Source organism: Macaca thibetana, chromosome 2 (genome assembly GCF_024542745.1).
Source record: "Macaca thibetana thibetana isolate TM-01 chromosome 2, ASM2454274v1, whole genome shotgun sequence".
Taxonomy (NCBI): Eukaryota; Metazoa; Chordata; class Mammalia; order Primates; family Cercopithecidae; genus Macaca; species Macaca thibetana.
This window is the reverse complement of record NC_065579.1, coordinates 44,040,870-44,060,306: the sequence shown is the minus strand read 5'-3', so window position 1 is coordinate 44,060,306 and position 19,437 is coordinate 44,040,870. Positions and strand designations below refer to the sequence as shown.

The following is a 19,437-nucleotide window of genomic DNA, read 5'->3' as shown; positions in this document are numbered from 1 at the left end:
GCTCAAGGAGGTTATGTGAGAAAGTTACAATGTAAGGCTCAAAGAGGTAGCATAACTTGTAAGAAGCTAGCCAAGACTCAACTTCTACTTTTTAATTTTGTTACTGAAGTCCAGTGCCCTTCTACATTCCCACTGTGCCCCCAAATACAATATTACTCTCCTTGTAATACCACATTTATCTCACATAAACATCAATTCTGAGAAACCTTAATGACAGAAATCCAACTTTCTATTTTATGAGGTATAAAAAACCAGAGGAAAGGCCAGTCGCGGTGGCTCACGACTGTAATCCCAGCACTTTGGGAGGCCAAGGCGGGCGGATTACCTGAGGTCGGGAGTTTGAGACCAGCCTGACCAACATGGAGAAACCCCGTCTCTACTAAAAAAAACAAAATTAGCCAGGCATGGTGGCTCATGCCTGTAATCCCAACTACTCAGGAGGCTGAGGCAGGATAATCGCTTGAACCCAGGAGGCGGAGGTTGTGGTGAGCTGAGACTGCGCCATTGCACTCCAGCCTGGGCAAGGAGAGCGAAACTCCATATAAAACAACAATAACAACAACAACAACAAACCCAGAGGAAAATGCAGTACTGACTTATAAGTACACAAAAACTTATGAAAGGATAAGAATACCCACAAACCAGAACAAGGATGCCCATAAACCAGAAGTGTCACCCTACAGAAATCATCAGTACTCTTAATTTTAAAATATAAAACAGTTAAAAATTGAGTTTTCTGCAAAACTGAAGTAATATTATTAAATATAGGTTATTTTATTCATTACACATACTTGGAAATATTATTTTTCTAATGACCTAGGATAGCAATGTTATTCCAATCTGTAAGTCAAGTAATTTCATATCATAAATTATGGATGGGCAGAAAACAAATGTTAAAAATAACCCCAATATAAGGAATTTTATATTTTATTTATATGTGACATATAAAGCATTTACATTAATACAGTATCTAAAAATTACAAAGGTAAATAAATATTATAAACAGTTTATAAAAAGACTGATCTGATTCTTTTCTTTGGACTTTTTTTTTAAACTAAAAGAAAATGTTAACTTTTACATCCAGGTAAGATGGAGTATCAGGAACTAGATTCACTCTCCACCCAAAATGAACTGGACAAAATCAGCAGTGAAGGACAGGTAAGCCCTCCAACTGCCCCAGCGTACAGCTAAACGGTTTCTCTGAGAAGAGGAGACAAAGCTGTCAGCAGGAGGAAGTCAAAGTGACTAGAGCCCCCAGGGCAGAGTACTAAAGGGAAGAAAGTTGCACAGAGAAAGAAAAATCTCCAGGGAGCTACAAGAATTCCCCCGGGTTTTCAGCTGAGTACTGACACATGTATATATATGAGGAAATCATCTGAGGCTGGGGAAAGAACCATTTGAAAAGAATAGAGGGAACAGTTCCTAAAACCCACACATGGCTAGCAAGAGGTACCATCAGCCACAGTAGAAAACCTGGTAATTCATGGGTACTGCCTTAATAGCAGGAAAACATAAGCCCTCCAGTAAAGGCTGTGCTTGTCTGTTTAACAAAAGTTAAAAGCAAACCATAAAAGGATCAAACTGTTTCTAAGTAACTTAACCAAGTGCTAAACAAAGCTCAAGTACATTCATAGAAATATAAAAATATCCAGCAACTTCACAATGTCTGGCATGCAACAGAAAATAACCAGGAATGCAAGGAACCAAGAAATTATCATCCATAATGAAAAGAAATAACAATAGAAACAGAATCAGAAATGACAAAAAAGATAGAACTAGCAGACAAAGACATTTAAGTTATAATTATATTCCATATGTTCCACACAGACACAAAAGACAATAAAAATGGAAAAATCTAGAGATGAAAAACATACTGAATTGAATTAAACATTTGCTAAGACCTTGGGGGAGTGGTTGGATAGACATGAGAATCAATACTTCAGTTTTAAATGTGTTAAGTTTGCAATGTGATACATCAAAGTAGATATATTAATCTGAAACTCAGAAAACAGACCTGGGTTGAATGCACCAGGTATAGGCAATTAAAAAAAGCTTATTTTGAAATAATTTCAGATATTCAAAAAAGCTGTTAAAATAATAGAGTTTCTGGATACTCATCAATCAATGTTAACGTTTTATATAACCATAGCAGAATTACTGAAATCTGTTGCCCTTACTCAAATTTCACCAATGTACTTTTTTGATCTAGGACACAATATAGGATCCCATACTGCATTTAGTTGTCATGTCTTCTTATTCCTCTCCATTCCGAGACAGTTCATTAGTTTTCCTTCTTTGCCCCATGATCTTGCCAGTATTGGTTGGCCAGTTATTTTGTAGTGGATTCTGTAATCTGAGTTTGTCTGATGTTTACTCATGATTAGGTTGAGGTTATGTATCTTGGTGTCCTCAGTGCATCCTATTGGGAGGTACTGGATGTCTCATTATTGGTGATGTTAACTTTGATCACTCAATTAAGGTGGCATCTATCAGATATCTTATCGGAAGGATTCTTTGAGACTATGCAAAAATACTGTTTGTCATCATACTTATGCTCACTGAGCATCCACAGATGATCTGTTGAATTGTCCCCTCACCCACTTATTACTGTGATGTTTGCCAATGTTGATTTTCATTTTCATCAATCCTCCTACATTCATTAATTAGAATTCTACCATAGGAAAAAGCAGTCCTTTCTCCCTACCAAGTATTTTTAAACTGTTTATTTGTATCAGTATTGTCATATGACTATTTATTTTATTTTATAAGTTTGAATCCACTATTATTATTTATTATTTATTCTGAAGCTCAAATTGTTCCAGATTTGGTAATTTGAAGTCTCTTTACATTGGCTTCAATGTCCTTTTTACATATCCCCATTATTTTTTAGCACTTTCTTACTTTTTGAGCCCCAAAGATGCTCCAGAATCATCTCATATTTTCCCTGCCCAAGTCCTGAAATAAGCTACTGCTAAAAAGGAGTCCAGGTTCTTTTACTGAAGCTGCTGTCGTCATTAGCCACGTGTGGTTATTTACATTTAATTAAAATTAAACAAAATTAACACTTCAGCTCTTTGGTCACATTAGCTGTATTTCAAGTTTTCAATATCCACACATGGCTAGTGGCTACTGTTTTGGACAGTGAAGACACAAAGCATTTTCTACATCACAGAAAAATCTACTGGAAATTGCTGATTGGAGAATTGCAAACACACACACACACACACACTCACTCATACATACTCTTAGCACTATTTTTCTCTAGAGAAGTCTGCCTTCAAAGGAGAGCAGAGAAATGGGAATGATAAAAAGGACTGGGGTATGGGTGGGCAGAGATGAGGGCTGGGGAGGCATGACTTTTAGGATAGAGATACTAGAACACGTTTATTTGTTGAGGGAACCATCTAGAGGAGAAGGTAAAGCTGACAAAACAAGAAAAAGAAGACATAACTGAAGGAGCAAAACTCTTAAGTAGAGGAAATGAATGGAATCCAGAGCTCAGATGGAAGAATTCAATGTCAAGAAAAGGAGTACCTCCTCTGCTATAAGGACAAAATTATGGATGCAAATGAGATTTGTAGATTTGGATTCAGGAAGATGTAAGCAATTTCCAGGCTGTGGTGATAGACAATCTTATAGCTGTATTAGAGAAGCACAGTTAAGTTCCAGGGCAGACATAAGTGCCCATGTGAGGCCTGTGATGATAAATTTAAAGTGAAATCAGTCTACGTGATTTTCTCCAGCAATATTCACATGCAGATTGAACACAGACGAAGAGGTCACTTTCAATCATAGTAGAGTTTTTCCAGATAAATAAGAATAATGAGAACAATAGGGGAATTGACGGAATCTGCAAGAAAATGACTACAGTGATAGATCACGAGAAAAGATGTAGAAAGAAGTGAAAACAGAAACACAGTGAAGATCAACGGATTGGGGGGGGTCAAAAAATGTTGCAGTGGGGACTTTCTAGGTCTGCAGGATAATAGTAACTACTAGGGTATGAATCTTTCCATACATTACTCCCCCAAAACCGAAGTCCAGCAAGAAGCACAAAGAAAGCCATATGTGAAACCATGCCTTTAGCGTTACTAAAAAACAGAGAATGTCACGAACTTCAGAATATCTATAAGGATGAGAAATCAACAACGAATTCCATAAAGCTATCACTGGAACTCTGCTGCTACAAGACAGTGAGTATGGAGAGCAAAGGCTTAAGAAACTCTGAAAAAAAGAATAAGTGGAAAAACATAGAAGAAATGGATAAATTCCTAGACACATACAACCTAACAAGATTGAACCATGAAAAAATCCAAACCTGAAGAGACCAATAACAAGTAATGAAATTGAAGCCACAATAAAAAGTCTTCCAGCAAAGAAAAGCCTGGGACCCAATGGCTTCACTGCTGAATTATACTAAATATTTCAAGAAGAACTAATACCAATCCTACTCAGTCCAAAAAATAGAGAGGGGAATACTTCCAAATTCATCCTATGAGGCCAGTATTACCCTGATACCAAACCAGAGAAAGACACATCAAAAAAAGAAAACTACAGGCCAATATCCCTGATGAACCTTGATGCAAAAATCTTCAACAAAATATCAGCAAACCCAATTCAACAACACATTAAAAAGATCATTCATCATGACCAAGTGGGATTTGTCTCAGGGATGCGAGGATGGTTCAATATATGCAAATTAATCAATGTGACACATCATATCAACAGAATGAAGGACAAGAACCATACGATCATTTCAACTGATGCTAAAGAAGTATTTGACAAAATTCAACAGTCCTTCATAATAATAAAACCCTCAAAAAATAGATAGAGAAAGATCATACCTCAACACAATAAAAGTCATATAGTACATATCCATAGCTAGTGTCATACTGAATGGGGAACAACTGAAAGTCTTTTCTCTAAGATCTGGAACGTGACAAGGATGCCCACTTTCACCATTGTTATTCAAGTCCTAGCTAGAGCTATCAGACAAGAGAGAGAAATAAAGACATCCAAACTGGAAAGAAAGAAGTAAAATTATCCTTGTCTGCAGATGATATGATCTTATTTGGAAAAAACCTAAAGACTCCACCAAAAAACTATTAGAACTGATAAACAAATTTAGTAAAGTTGCAGGATACAAAATTAACACAACAAAAATCAGTAGGGTTTCTATATGCCAACAGTGAACAATTTGAAAAATAAATCAAGAAAATAATACTGCTTACACAATAGCTACAAATAAAACAAAAGAGCTAGGAATTAACCAGAGAAGTGAAAGATATCTATAATGAAAACTGTAGAACACTGGTGCAGGAAATTGAAGAGGACACCCAAAGATGGAAAGATATTCCAAGTTCATGGACTGAAAGAATCAATGTTGTTAAAATGTCCACACTACCTAAAACAATCTACAGATTCAATGCAATCCCTATCGAAATATCAATGTCATTCTTCACAGAAATAGAAAAAAAAAAATCCCAAAAAGACCCAGAATAACCAAAGCTATCCTGAGCAAAAGGAACAAAACTGGAGGAATCACATTATCTGATTTCAAATTATACTACAGAGCTATAGTAACCAAAACAGCATTGTACTGGCATAAAAACAGACACATAGACCAACAGATCATTATAGAGAACCTAGAAACAAATCCGTACATCTACAGTGAACTCATTGTTAACAAAGGTGCCAAGAACATACACTGGGGAAAGGACAGTTTCTTCAATGAATGGTGCTGGGAAAAACAGATATCCATATGCAGAAGAATGAAACTAGACTCATATCTCTCACCATATTAAAAAACAAATAAAAATGGATTAAAGGCTTAAATCTAAGACTACAGACTATGAAATTACTACAAGAAAACATTGGGAAACTCTCCAGGACATTGGACTAGACAAAGATTTCTTGCATAATAGTTGCCACAGGCACACAAGCACAGGCAACCAAAGCGAAAATAGACAAATGGGATCACACCAAGTTAAAAAGCTTCTGCACAGCAAAGGGAACCATCAACAAAGTGAAGAGACAACCCACAGAATGGAAGAAAATATTTGCTAACTATCCGTCTGAGAAGGGATTAATAACCAGAATATGTAAGGAGCTCAAACAACTCTACAGGAAAAAAAATCTAATAATCTCATTAAAAAATGAGCAAAAGATCTGAATAGATATTTCTCAAAAGAAGATACACAAATGGCAAATAAGTTTATGAAAAGGTGCTCAACATCACTGATCATCAGAGAAGTGCAAATCAAAACTACAATGAAATTATAATTTTTCTCCAGTTAAAATGGCTTTTATCCAAAAGACATGCATAACAAATATTGGTGAGGATATGGAGAAAAGGGAACCCTTGTACACTGCTGGTGGGAATGTAAATTAATAAAACCACTATGGAGAACAGTTTGGAGGTTCCTCAAAAAACTAAAAATAGAGCTACCATATGATCCAGCAATCCCACTAAAGAAAGGGAATCAGCATATTGAAGAGATATCTGCACTCTCATGTTTACTGCAGCACTATTCACAATAGTCAAGAATTGGAAGCAATCTAAGTGTCCATCAACAGGCGAACTGATAAAGAATATGTGGTATATATACACAATGGAGTACTTTTCAGTCATAAAAAAGAACCAGATCCTGTCATTCAAAATAACAGGGATGGAACTGGAGATCATTATGTTAAGTGAAATAAACCAGGCACAGAAAGACAAACTTTGTATGGTCTCACTTGTGGGAACTAAAAATTCAAATTGAACTCATGATAACAGAGAGCAGAAGAATGTTTTCCAGAGGCTGGGACACGAAGTGGGGGCACAAAAATATAGTTAGATATAACGGATAAGATCTCGTATTTAACAGCATAAGAAGATGACTACAGTCAACAATAATTTATTATACATTTAAAAATAACTAAAAGAGGGTCAGGCTTGGTGGCTAATGCCTGTAATCCCAGCACTTTGGGAGGCTGAGGCGGGCACATCACAAGGTCAGGAGTTCAGGACCAGCCTGATCAACATGACGAAACTCCGACTATACTAAAAACACAAAAATTAGCCAGGCGTGGTGGTGCATGCCTGTAATCCCAGCTACTCGGGAGGCTGAGGCAGGAGAATCACTTGAACCCAGGAGGCGGAGGTCATGCCACTGCACCTCAGCCTGGTCGACAGAGCGAGACTCCATCTCAAAAAAAAAAAAAAAAAAATGTGTAGCACCTCCCCGCTCTCTCTCCTGTTCCTGCTCCTGCCATGTAGGACAACTGCTCCCCCTTTGCCTTCGCTATTATTGGAAGTTTCCTGAGGCCTCCCCAGAAGCAGATGCTGCCATGCTTCCTGTACAGTCTGCAGAACTGTGAGCGAATTAAACTTCTTAATAAATTACCCAGTCTCAGGTATTTCTTTATAGCAATGTGAGAATGGACTAATACAAGACACTAACACTAACATGACATGATTGTTGTGATTATGTGACATGAATCTGAAAGCAGCCATCATAAAAATAATTCAATGAGCAATTTTTTTTTTTTAACTTAAGTTCAGGGGTACATGCACAGGTCTGTTATATAGGTAAACTTGTGTCACAAGGGTTTGATGTACAGATTATTTTGTCACTCGGGTATTAAGGCTAGCACCCATTAGTTATTTTTCCCGATCCTCTCCCTCCTCCTACCCTCCACCCTTCGGTAGGTCCTAATGTCTGCTGTTCCCCTCTACGTGTCCATGCATTCTCATCATTTAGCTCCTACTATAAGTGAGCACATGCAGTATTTGGTTTGGTTTTCTGTTCCTGCATTAGTCTGCTAAGGACAATGGCCTCCAGCTCTACCTATGTTCCTGCAAAGGATATGATCTCATTCTTTTTTATGGCTGTATAGTATTCCATGGCATATATGTACTGCATTTTCTTTACCCAGTCTGCCATTGATGGCCATTTAAGTTGATTCCATGTCTTTGCTATTGTGAATAATGCAATGAGCAATTACAAAAATGTTTACAACAAAAAAACAAAAAAGAAAGTCTCAGCAAAAGAAACTCTCACCAAAGGAAAAAAGTTATAAAGAAGAATCAAATATAAATTTTAGAACTTAAAAATATAATAACCAATATAACTCAACGGATAGGCTAAACAGAAGAATGAAGAAGACAGAGGAAAGAATCACTGAACCTGAAGACATAACAATAGAAATCACCCAATTTGAACAACAGAGGGAAAATAGACTGGGGAGAAAAGCAAAGGTCAAAGCCTCAGAGGGACCTCTGGAACTGTAAAAAAAAAAAAAAAAAGACCTAACATTTGTGCCACTGGAGTTCTGAAAGAAGGAGAGAAAGATAGCAGAGGTGATAAAGAATTAATAGAAGAAATAATGGTTGAAAATTCCCCAAATCTGGCAAAAGACATAAATATACATAGTCAAGAAGCTGAGCGAACCCCAAACAGGATAAACTGAAAGAAATCTATTTCAGGATACATCACAGTCAAACCAAAACATATGGAAATCTAAAGGCAGGCTGGGCGTGGTGGCTCACACCTATAATCCAAGGACTTTGGGAGGCCAAGGCAGAAGGATCACTTCAGGCCAGGAGTTCGAGAGCAGCCTGGCCAATATGGCGAAACCCCATTTCTACTAAAAATAAAAAAAATTAGCTGGGCATGGTGGTGCACGTCTGTAATTTCAGCTACTTAGGAGGCTAAGGCATGAGAATCGCTTGAACCCAGAAGGCAGAGGTTGCAGTGAGCTGAGATCGCACCACTGCGCTCCAGCCTGAGCGACAGAACTAGACTCTATTTCAAAAAAAAAAAAAAAAGGAAAAAGAAAATTAAAGAAAGAAAGAAAAAAATAAAAGAAATCTAAAGGCAAAGAACAACCTTAAAAGAAGCCAGAGAAAAATGGTGTGTTACCTATAGGGAAAAACAATTTGAATGACAATGAATTTCACATCAGAAACCATGGAGGACACAAGGAAGTGGTACATTTTCAAATGTGGAAAGAAAAGAACCATCCACTCAGAGTTCTATATCTAGTATAATTATCTTTTACAAATGAAGAGGAAATCAAGACCTTCTAAGATGAAGGAAAACCAAGAGAATGTATCACCAGGAGACTTACTCTAAAAGAATGGTAAAAGGAAACTCTCTAAACTTAATCACAGAAGGAATCTTGAAACATCAGAAAGGAAAAAAAATAACATGGAAAGGGCAAACATGTGGGTAAAGACAATAGACGTACACTTTCCTTCTCCTCTAACTCTTCTCAATTATGTTAGATGGCTGAAGCAAAAAATTATAGCATTGTTTGATGTGGTTCTCAATATATGTAGATGAAATATTTAAGACAAAGTATATTACAAATGGGGGAGGGTAAAGGGATTTAAAGGAAGGTAGAGTATATACACTTCATTCTAACTGGTAAAATGTTGACATCAGTACATTATGATAAGTTATGCATGTATAATGTAATACCTAGAGCAACCACTAAAAAAAAAATTTATACAGAGAGACAGACTATAGATTTTTTAAAAACACAATGTAAATAAATCAAAATGGAATTCTAAAAAGTGTTCAAGTAACCCACAGGAAAAAGAAAACAGAAAACTAGAAAATAGGAGACAAACAGAAAACAAGAAAAAGGCAGATTTAAGCCTAATATATTAACAATTACATTAAAAGTGAATGGAAAAAACTCACCAAAAAAAGATAGAGATTGGCAAAAATTATTTTTTAAAAAAGTGACCCAACTATATTCTGTCTACAAAAAACTACACACAGTCATTCAGACAGATCTGAGTAAAAAAAGCCAATCTCAAAAGGTCACATAAGATTCCATTCACATAACATTCTTGAAATGACAAAATTATAGACATAAAGACAGATGAGAGGTTGCCAAGGGTTAGAAGACAGGAGTGGTTAGTATGGGATGAGGGATATCTTTATGGTGACAGAAGAGTTTCTTATCTAGGTGGTGATAGTTACACAAATCTATACACATGATAAAATGATCTATAACTATATACATACATTATGCCAATGTAAATTTCCTGGTTTTGGTATTGTGCTACAGTCATGCAAGATGTACCCACTGAGGGAAAAAGAGTGAAGGGTACACAGGACCTCTCTGTACTATCCTTACAACTTTCTGTAAATCTATAATTACTTCAAAATTTTAAAGTTGAGGGAAAAATATCCAACTGCCAGAGTTCAAATTCAGGCTCCAACACTTCCTGTGTGAAATTAGGCTTATTTAACCAATATAGGCATCAGTTTGTCATCAGCAAAAGGAGGATAACAGTATCTACCAAATTATAACCAGAAACATATAACACACCAAAAAGGAAATGATACACGTACAATGTGGATGAATCTCAAAAGCATTATGCTAAGTGAAAGACAGCAGACACAAAAAAGACATATCACATACTTTGGTTCAAATAACACTTTGGAAAAGGCAAAAACTACAGGGACAGAAATCAGATCATGGTTGCTTGGAGCTGGGTGTGGGGAGAGGGAACTGAACTATACATCTTTGAGTAACGCCTTTTGTTATAGTTTTGACTTTTGAAATCTTGCAAATATTCTATTCAAAAATAAAATTAAGCCTACAAGGATAGGGGGAAAAAACTTAAATTGGGGGAAGGAGCACAAGAAAACCCTTAAATTGAATGCAAACAAACCAAACCAACCAAACTAACTGTATTTCAAATGACTATTATAATTAAACTGAAGCATGGGAGGGAGTAGTGGAAGACCTAATCCAGATACTTTCACCATATGCTCTCAGTTGGTCTACAGAGTCAGTCTGTGGAGAAAAAGCTGCAAACAGATCTTGAACTGTTTTTAGTAGCTAAACCCAAATTCCCAAATTGAGAAACATTAAAAAAAAAAAAAAACTGGCTTATATTCTTAAAAATGTTAATACAATCAAAGAAAAGCAAAAAATTATTCCATGTTAAAAGAGATTAAAGAGACAGGTCAACTAAACATAAAACATAATCTTGGAGCGGATCCTTTCTTAGAAGGAATAAAACGCCTTAACAGATATCACTGGGACAGTTAACAAAAGTGGAATATAATAACTGCAGATTAAAATATTAGAAAATAGGCCGGGCGCGGTGGCTCAAGCCTGTAATCCCAGCACTTTGGGAGGCCGAGACGGGCGGATCACGAGGTCAGGAGATCGAGACCATCCTGGCTAACACGGTGAAACCCCGTCTCTATTAAAAAATACAAAAAACTAGCTGGGCGAGGTGGCGGGCGCCTGTAGTAACAGCTACTCGGGAGGCTGAGGCAGGAGAATGGCATAAACCCAGGAGGCGGAGCTTGCAGTGAGCTGAGATCCGGCCACTGCACTCCAGCCTGGGCGACAGAGCGAGACTCCGTCTCAAAAAATAATAATAATAATAATAAAATATTAGAAAATAACTATAGATTTTTAAAAAGTATTGTAACAATGTTAAACTTCCTGAATTTGGTAACTGTACTGGAGTTATTTAAGATAATATCGTTATTCTTAGGAAATACGTACTGATATATTAAGAGACAAAGAGTCATACATATGCAATCTTCTTTCAAAGAGGTCGGAAAAAATTAATGAAATGTTATATATAGTAGTAAACAGACATATTTATATACAGACAGAATACTTCAAAGGAGCTGGGGTTCACAATTGATGAGAATAAGTTACAGTCAGGAGCAGCAATAGGAGAGTAGTATCTACTCTACTCCCTGGCCTTACAATATGTGGACATGATAGAAAAAGCCTCTAATTGAGAAGGCTGTGAAACTGCAGTACTTTGTGGGATATTCAGATGTCAACTAATGCAAAAATAGAGAAAACACCCAGAAGAAGTGAAGGTTATCTGGCAGTCTATTGATAACACAGAGTAAGGGTTTGGAGGAGAAGTAAAGAGAAGGGCACTGGGCTAGAACAGATTTCCAGAACAGCCAGTCTGGGTGGTAAAAAATGACTTGAGGGTGGAAGAGGTAAAAAGGAATTCAAAGTAGGTGGGAATCAATACTGGTCATCTCTGAGTGGGCATTACTTCTAGCTCCAAGGTCTCTAAAGCTCTGGTCTGTGGTATGACAATTTCTAGAGGACCTTCTTTGGGAAGCCTTTCCAATTCTCCACTGCCAGAGAGTTAGACACCCTTATCCTTAATGCCCATATATATCATTTAACCCATATTCAATAAATATTAGTTGAATAAATTCACCATAACCTGAGTAGACTATGAGAAAATTAAATTGAAAATCAATTTCACAAAAGGAATGACATAGCAGAATTTCATTTTTGAAAAAAGTTTCTGAAGTTAAAATAAGGAGTTGGCTTAAAATCGAAAGAATACAAAATGGAGAATTATTTCTGGTTGATTTTGGTTTACAAAAAATGCTTACTGTACAACAAGCTGCTGGCACACAGTTCCATTCTCCGTTATCAGTTCATTCAGTTTTAATTCAAGGTGAACTTTACCCTATAATGACAAAAAAAAATTACAAACTGAGTAGTCTATTTTACTGACAAAATATTAAAGGTAAGTGCCTTTTCAAATCGTCACAATATTTATCCACTGACCACTAGTACATGGCTTTGCCTACACTAAGTACTTGTTAAATGAATAATAACCAAAACCAGAGATCAAAGTTCTGAAAGATCTGAAACAAATACTTATGTCAAACATGGTATTAAAATTTAAGAATTTTATGTCCAGTTCAATAAATATTTATGTATCTACTTATCATAGGCTAAAAAGAAAGATAATACCTAAATTTAAGCAAATTTTGAGATACAACCAAATTATAAAATGTAGGATGCTTTTTCCAGAAGATAAACCAGCATTAAGGACAGAATCAGCATCATTAAAACACAGAGAAATCATACAATTCTAAAACAACTAAAAACTAAGTTATAGCCAATAAAACTCAATTTGTCACTACTTACTTTGATCAAACAATAAAGATTTATGGAATGTCTACTATGTTTCAGAAGGCACTGTGGGAGTGGGTAGGAATCCATAGATGTCAAAGATGTAAGTTACTGCTTACAAGCAGCGTACAATCTAGTTGGGAAGACAATAAACAAAAGATAACATATGGCCAAGAGTCTTGATGGAAAGATGGGACACTGAAAATAAAGGAGTACTTTCTTAAAGAGACATTAATAGACGAATTTTTAAAAATTAAGTAGTGTAAGTTTAAAACAGTTCAAACTATCAACTTCTCAAGAAACAAAGGCTTAGGAACCCTATAATCCAGAGCTTGATATTTCTACCCTGCCGCTGGTGATGAGCCATTCTGCGCTAATCATGAGCAATTCTAAGCTGGTTAAGAAACAGTACTGGATTACCTCCACCCAGCTGACAAGACAAATTCTCACATTGCCATGTGGAGATTTCAGGGGAGTGATGTCTAGGGACTGATGACGTGAGTGATTTCATTAGAGGTAGGAAAGTTCATTATCTAGTCACTGTTCCTCTTTAGAACAACCCCTTTCAAACATTCTTTCACAGAAACCTAACCTGAAACATCCTCACTATTTTAAGAGGACTTGTGACACAAGAATGAATCTGAGGTCCACCAGCTACAAAGCTCAGGGTTAGGTGAATTGTAAGAGATGAGCAATAAATACTGATGGACCTTAAAACAAAAGTCTGCCTGAGAAAGCTAAGGTCTAAAGCAGCAAACACATCTATGGTAGCAAAATTAATAGCAGTTACCTGGAGCTGGCACCAAATTAAGCAAATCTTCCACTAAAAATCTAGGTACAAATATTTATAAAATCATATATAATTTATAAACTAGGTCTTTCATTATTCCTGCATTTAATATTTACAATCTCTACTATTCAAGGGTGATCTTGAAGATCCATGATCTGTAATTTGTAATATTACTCAACTAGAATTTTGAAATCATATTTTCTGTTGTGACAGCATGTAGGTATTACTTGGCTAGCAAGGGAGCCAAGCCAACTGCACAAAAATTTGCATCTCAAAGCAGTTTTACAATTTTAACATATATACATTTTATTACAGAAACCATATGCTCACACAACTGTCTCTCAGGAAATGTCTAGGATCTATTCCAGTTCTAAGACATTAAAAACTATGACAATAGAGTAGAAAAAGATAATCATTTTGTTTACAACTAAAATCATAGTATTATAGCAAGTCAAAAGGATATTTAATGAGATTCTGCCAGAAATCATTATTATTAAGTGAGAGCCTACCTAATACATTCATTACTCCCACTGACTGGTAAGTAAAACATTCCTTAGGTATTAATCAACAATAACATAATTATATATTGACCTGGTCAAGAAAAGTGTGAGGATAGAACAGGCAGACACAAAACACATACTGTTAGGGTAGAACACTAAATTAAAAGGCATTATGAGTTAAACTAAGGAAATTATAATTTCTAAACTGTAAAACACTAACTCATTATATTCTTTAACATGGAAATACATATGATACTTAGCAAAAGAAATCACAAAATAGGGTGCATACTATAATGCTAATTTATTTAAAAAACATATATGTATAAAATTACAAGACCATCTACTGAAATGTTGATACAAGATACCTTTGGTTGGTGAAATTTCAGAAGACTTTCTTTGCTTTTTTGCTCTAGATTTTAAAAGTTTATACTACCAGTTTAAATTTTCAGATTTTAAAAGTTTATACTACCAATTTTGTTTTCAAAGTTTTTACTTCTACTGTGTTGTTCTTAGTAAAGAAAAATGAACAAAGTTTCAAATTATTTAAAACTGCTTTTCAGTTTTAGAAACTCAAATCAGTGAACATTTTAGAACACTTTTTAGTCTCTTTTCACACAAAAGTTCAGTTTTACTTATATCTGTAATCATTTTATAGATTTGGATTGTAGCAAAACAAGTTTGTGTGTCTGTGTGTGTTTGTTTTTTGATGGGGCAGTTATGAGCCCAGCAAGCTGACATTTTGTAGCCTCCCTTGAGACCATGGATAGCCGTATGACGTAGTTCTGGCCAACAAGATAGAAACAGAAGTTGCTGGCGGGAATCATACTTCTTCTCTAGGGGAAATATATCATTCAGGCCCTCAAATTATCTCCAATATATTTTATATTTTAATCTCCAGCATTCCATCAAAAATTACAGAATATGCCAGATCATCAAAAACCAAGGGAAAAGAATGAGGAAAGCAGTGGATTTACAAGAGATACAGATATTGGAATTGACAGAATTTAAAACAGCTTTTTTTTTTCTTTGAGACAGAGTCTAGCTCTGTCGCTCAGGCCAGAGTGCAGTGGCGTGATCTCAGCTCACTGCAACCTCTGCCTCCCGGATTCAAGCGATGCTCCTGCCTCAGCCTCCTGAGTAGCTGGAACTACAGGCACGTGCCACCACGCCCGGCTAATTTTTATATTTTCAGTAGAGACAGGGTTTCTCCATGTTGGCCAGGCTGGTCTTGAACTTCTGGCCTCAAGTAATTTTCCCTCCTCGGCCTCCCAAAGTGTCGGGATTACAAGTGTGAGCCACTGCATCTGGTCTAAAATAGCTATTTTTTTTAAAAGACGTAAAACAAAATGAAAAATCCAGCAGATACCTGGAAACTATAAAATGAATGAAATAAAAAAATTAGAACTAAGTAATAAACCAAAATGAAAATGCATTTAGTAGCAGAGTAGCCACAGCTAAAAAGAGGACTGGTGAAATGGGAGATAGGTCAGTAGAAAATAACCACAATGAAGCACAGAGAGGGAAAAAGCATAGGAGACATATGAGACACGGTGAAATGGCCTATTATTCACATCACTGCTGTCGCAGCAGAGAAGAGAAAAAAGGAAGAGGGCAGAAAAAAAAAGGAGATGAGATAATTGCCTGGAATTTTCCAAAACTGATAGAAGACAAGTCACAGATTCAAGAACTCCTAGGGACAAATAAGAAAAATAAAGAACCTACAAAGAAGCAGTATTAAGCATCCAACAAGGAGGCTGGGCACAGTGGCTCATGCCTGTAATCCCAGCACTTTGGGAGGCCGAGGCAGAAGGATCACCTAAGATCGGGAGTTGGAGACCAGCCTGACCAACATGGAGAAACCCCGTCTCTACTAAAAATAAAAAATTAGCCGGGTGTGGTAGCACATGCCTGTAATCCCAGCTACTTGGGAGGCTGAGGCAGGAGAATCACTTGAACCCAGGAGGCGAAGGTTGTGGTAAGCTGAGATCACACCATTGCACTCCAGCAAAACTCCACCTCAAAAAAAAAAAAAAAAAAAAAAAAAAATCCAGCAAGGTACTATGTTTGATAATAAACATGTAATGTGATTTGGTCTACAACTGCATTCTTATTATTCAATCTCTTAAAGGATGCTCAATGACAGTATACTTTTCATGTATGTCAGAAAATGTTGGAAGATCAGATACCTTGCACTGTATTATTCGCCTTTAATAAAAAATAAACCAAAGTCTTGAAAGGTATTGCTCTGTATGACTTCCATAGCATTGATTATGTTAGGCTGATACATGCAGTTATAATATCACATTATCTTGTATTAATGAGCATTCTGAGGAACTTACATTACTCTGGTACTGATATGGTTTGGCTGTGTCCCCACCAAATGTCAACTTGAATTGTATCTCCCAGAATTCCCACGTGTTGTGGGAGGAACCCAGTGGGGAGGTCATTGAATCATGGGGGCCAGTCTTTCCTGTGCTATTCTCGTAATAGTGAATAAGTCTCACAAGATCTGATGGGTTTATCGGGGACTTCCACTTTTGCTTCTCTCTCTTTTTCTCTTGCCACTGCCATGTAAGAGGTGCCTTTCACCTCCCGCCATGATTCTGATGCCTGCCCAGTCATGTGGAACTGTAAGTCCAATTAAATTTCTTTTTCTTCCCAGTCTCAGATATATGTCTTTATCAGCAGTGTGAAAACGGGCTAATATATGTACTATTTGAAGATTTAGTATTTTATATGCTAACTTTATTTCAATTAATTTTACAAAAATTTCACACAAAAATATCTGTGATTATTTCAATTGTATATTACATATATTCTTGGTACCATATAGAAGATACTATGTAAATTTCTGCACACAGTTTGGGAAAATAAGATGAACAGAGGTTGATATGGTTTGAATGTTTGTCCCTCCAAATCTCATAATGAAATGTGATCCCCAATGTTGGAGGTGGGGCCTAGTGGGAGGTGTCAGATTATGGGGGCAAATCCCTCATGAATGGCTTAGTGCCATCCCCTTGGTGATAAGTGAGTCTTGCTTAGTTAGTTCATGTGAGATCTAGTTGTTTAAAAGTATGGGACTTCTGCCTTCTGTCTCTTGCTCCCTCTCTCATCATGTAATATGCCTGCTCCTCCTTTACCTTCCACCATGATTGTAAGCTTCCTGAAGCACTCACCAGAAGCAGATGTCAGCATCATACTTCCTGTATAGCCTGCAGAAGAACTGTAAGCCAAAATAAACCTCTTTCCTTTATAAATTACTCAGCCTTAGATGTTCCTTTATAGCAACACAAAAATGGACTAATACAGAGGTATTTGAGCAAAACACAATACATGCACTTAAAATCCTCTCAAGTCTAAATTTTATTTTGTTTTTATCAGTCACAAAACACTAAATTTTAACAACCATTTCCACATAAAATAACTCAGTATGTTTCAACTGGTAAAAAATTTTTTTACAGGCATACTTTGGAAATACTGTCTAAGGGTCCAGACCACTTCAATAAACAAATATCTCAATAGAAAGTCACAAAAATTTTTTGGTTTTCTAGTGCATATAAGTTACATTTATACTATACTGCAGTCTATTAAGTGTGCAATATGTCTTAAATACCAATACACATATCTTAATTTAAAAATATGCTATTGCTAGAAAAGACTGTCATAGAGACATGAAGTGAGCATATGATGTTGGAAAAAATAGGCAGATAGATTCGCTGACACAGGGTTGTGACAAACCTGCAATTTGTAAAAAAATGCAGTATCTGTGAAGCACAATACAGCGAAGTACAATGAAAGAAGGTATGCCTATACATGAGGTGAAAAATATCCCAACTTCTGGATTTCTGATGGATGTTTTAATACATAGAAATTACCTCTATAAATAATTTTGGACACAACTGCCCATCAGATGAAAAAGCAAAATACAAATTTTATTTAGTATCTCTTATTTTAATGGCAGTTCTTTATGAAGGTGTTGTTTTCTCCTTATAGAAGTATTTAATATGATCTAGAATGGCTCATTATTAATTCCCATACAAAAATTTTAAATGAAGTTAAAAAAATCAACCTGCAATAATGAATTATGTTTTTATATTTATTATGTCTTGAATAGGGCATGTTTTAAAAATCCTCGTGTATATATTATTAGCTATAATCATTGCATTTCTTTTTAAACGTCTTTTTAAACAGGTAAGGCAGAGGTCTCTTAAAAAAAAAAAAAAACCTATAAAACAATCAATAACTTATGGCATGATCCAGAAATTCAAGATATGCTTGTTGGTAAAGACCTATTAACTAAGTAATTGCATCATATAGGACATGGTTGATAGCACATCTGGATTTACTGCTTGGACAAGTTGTATGAGACAAACTCCTTAATTAATGAGAGCAGCAAATTCTCCATATGGGAGATTTGGTTTAATCACTCTTTTTTTTTTCCCTATAGAGATGGGGTCTTGCTATGTTGCCAAAGCTGGTCTCAAACTGCTGGGCTCAAGCAATCTGTCTGCCTCAACCTCTCAAAGTGCTGAGACTACAGTGAGCCACCATATCCAGCCTGGTTTAATCAACCATATGTACAGTATGCTTTTTATCACACTGCCTAAGAAATAAAGAAAGGATAAATACTTAATGTCCCTGGTGAGTTACAGGACATAATAACTAATAGTACGGCTGCAGTTCACTGGAGCCAAAAGAGGATTTATAGAAGGCACCAGCACAACCCATATTAACTTCACATATGCGGCAAAGAATATCGAGAAAGAATACCAAATGAAGTAGATGATAACTAGGACCATAAACAGGATCAGAAACTAAGGAAGAGAATGCTTCAAAATGGAGGGAGTGGTCACCAGTATCAAAAGCTGCTCAAAGATCAAGTAAGATGAGGACGGAAAAATGTCCACTAGATTTATTGACACAACGTCACAGGTAAAAAGAACCATTTCTGCTCTCCCTCTGACCCACTGCAGTCTGAAAGCAGATTAGAATAGGTTGAGGAAAAAAATGGTTCAGCCCAGAAGGAAAAATTGCAAAAGGTAGAATCAAGCCAAAACCTAAATTTAAAAAAAAGTAGAAAAATACACTAATGAAATGTTACTAACAATATTTTGAACTACTGAAAATGAAACTGAAAAGAACTATTAACATTAATGACAAGTATAACAGTATCAGCAATAATAAAAAATTGTCTCTGGGAGACAATTCAAGGTAAGAGGTTAT

At 36.1% G+C, this 19,437-nt stretch overlaps 1 protein-coding gene across 3 annotated transcripts in view; it reads right to left on the bottom strand.

Annotated features, from left to right (window-relative positions):
* RASA2 (RAS p21 protein activator 2) overlaps positions 1–19,437 on the bottom strand; it is a 125,246-nt gene that overhangs the window by 64,877 nt on the left and 40,932 nt on the right. For 2 of the 3 annotated variants that reach the window (XM_050778073.1, XM_050778077.1), the window contains exon 5: positions 12,396–12,472. In XM_050778073.1, the coding sequence (XP_050634030.1) occupies positions 12,396–12,472 (77 nt within the window). Of the gene's footprint in view, positions 1–12,395; positions 12,473–12,939; positions 13,058–19,437 lie in introns of all 3 variants that reach the window. The other variant, XM_050778082.1, reaches the window with a different exon arrangement.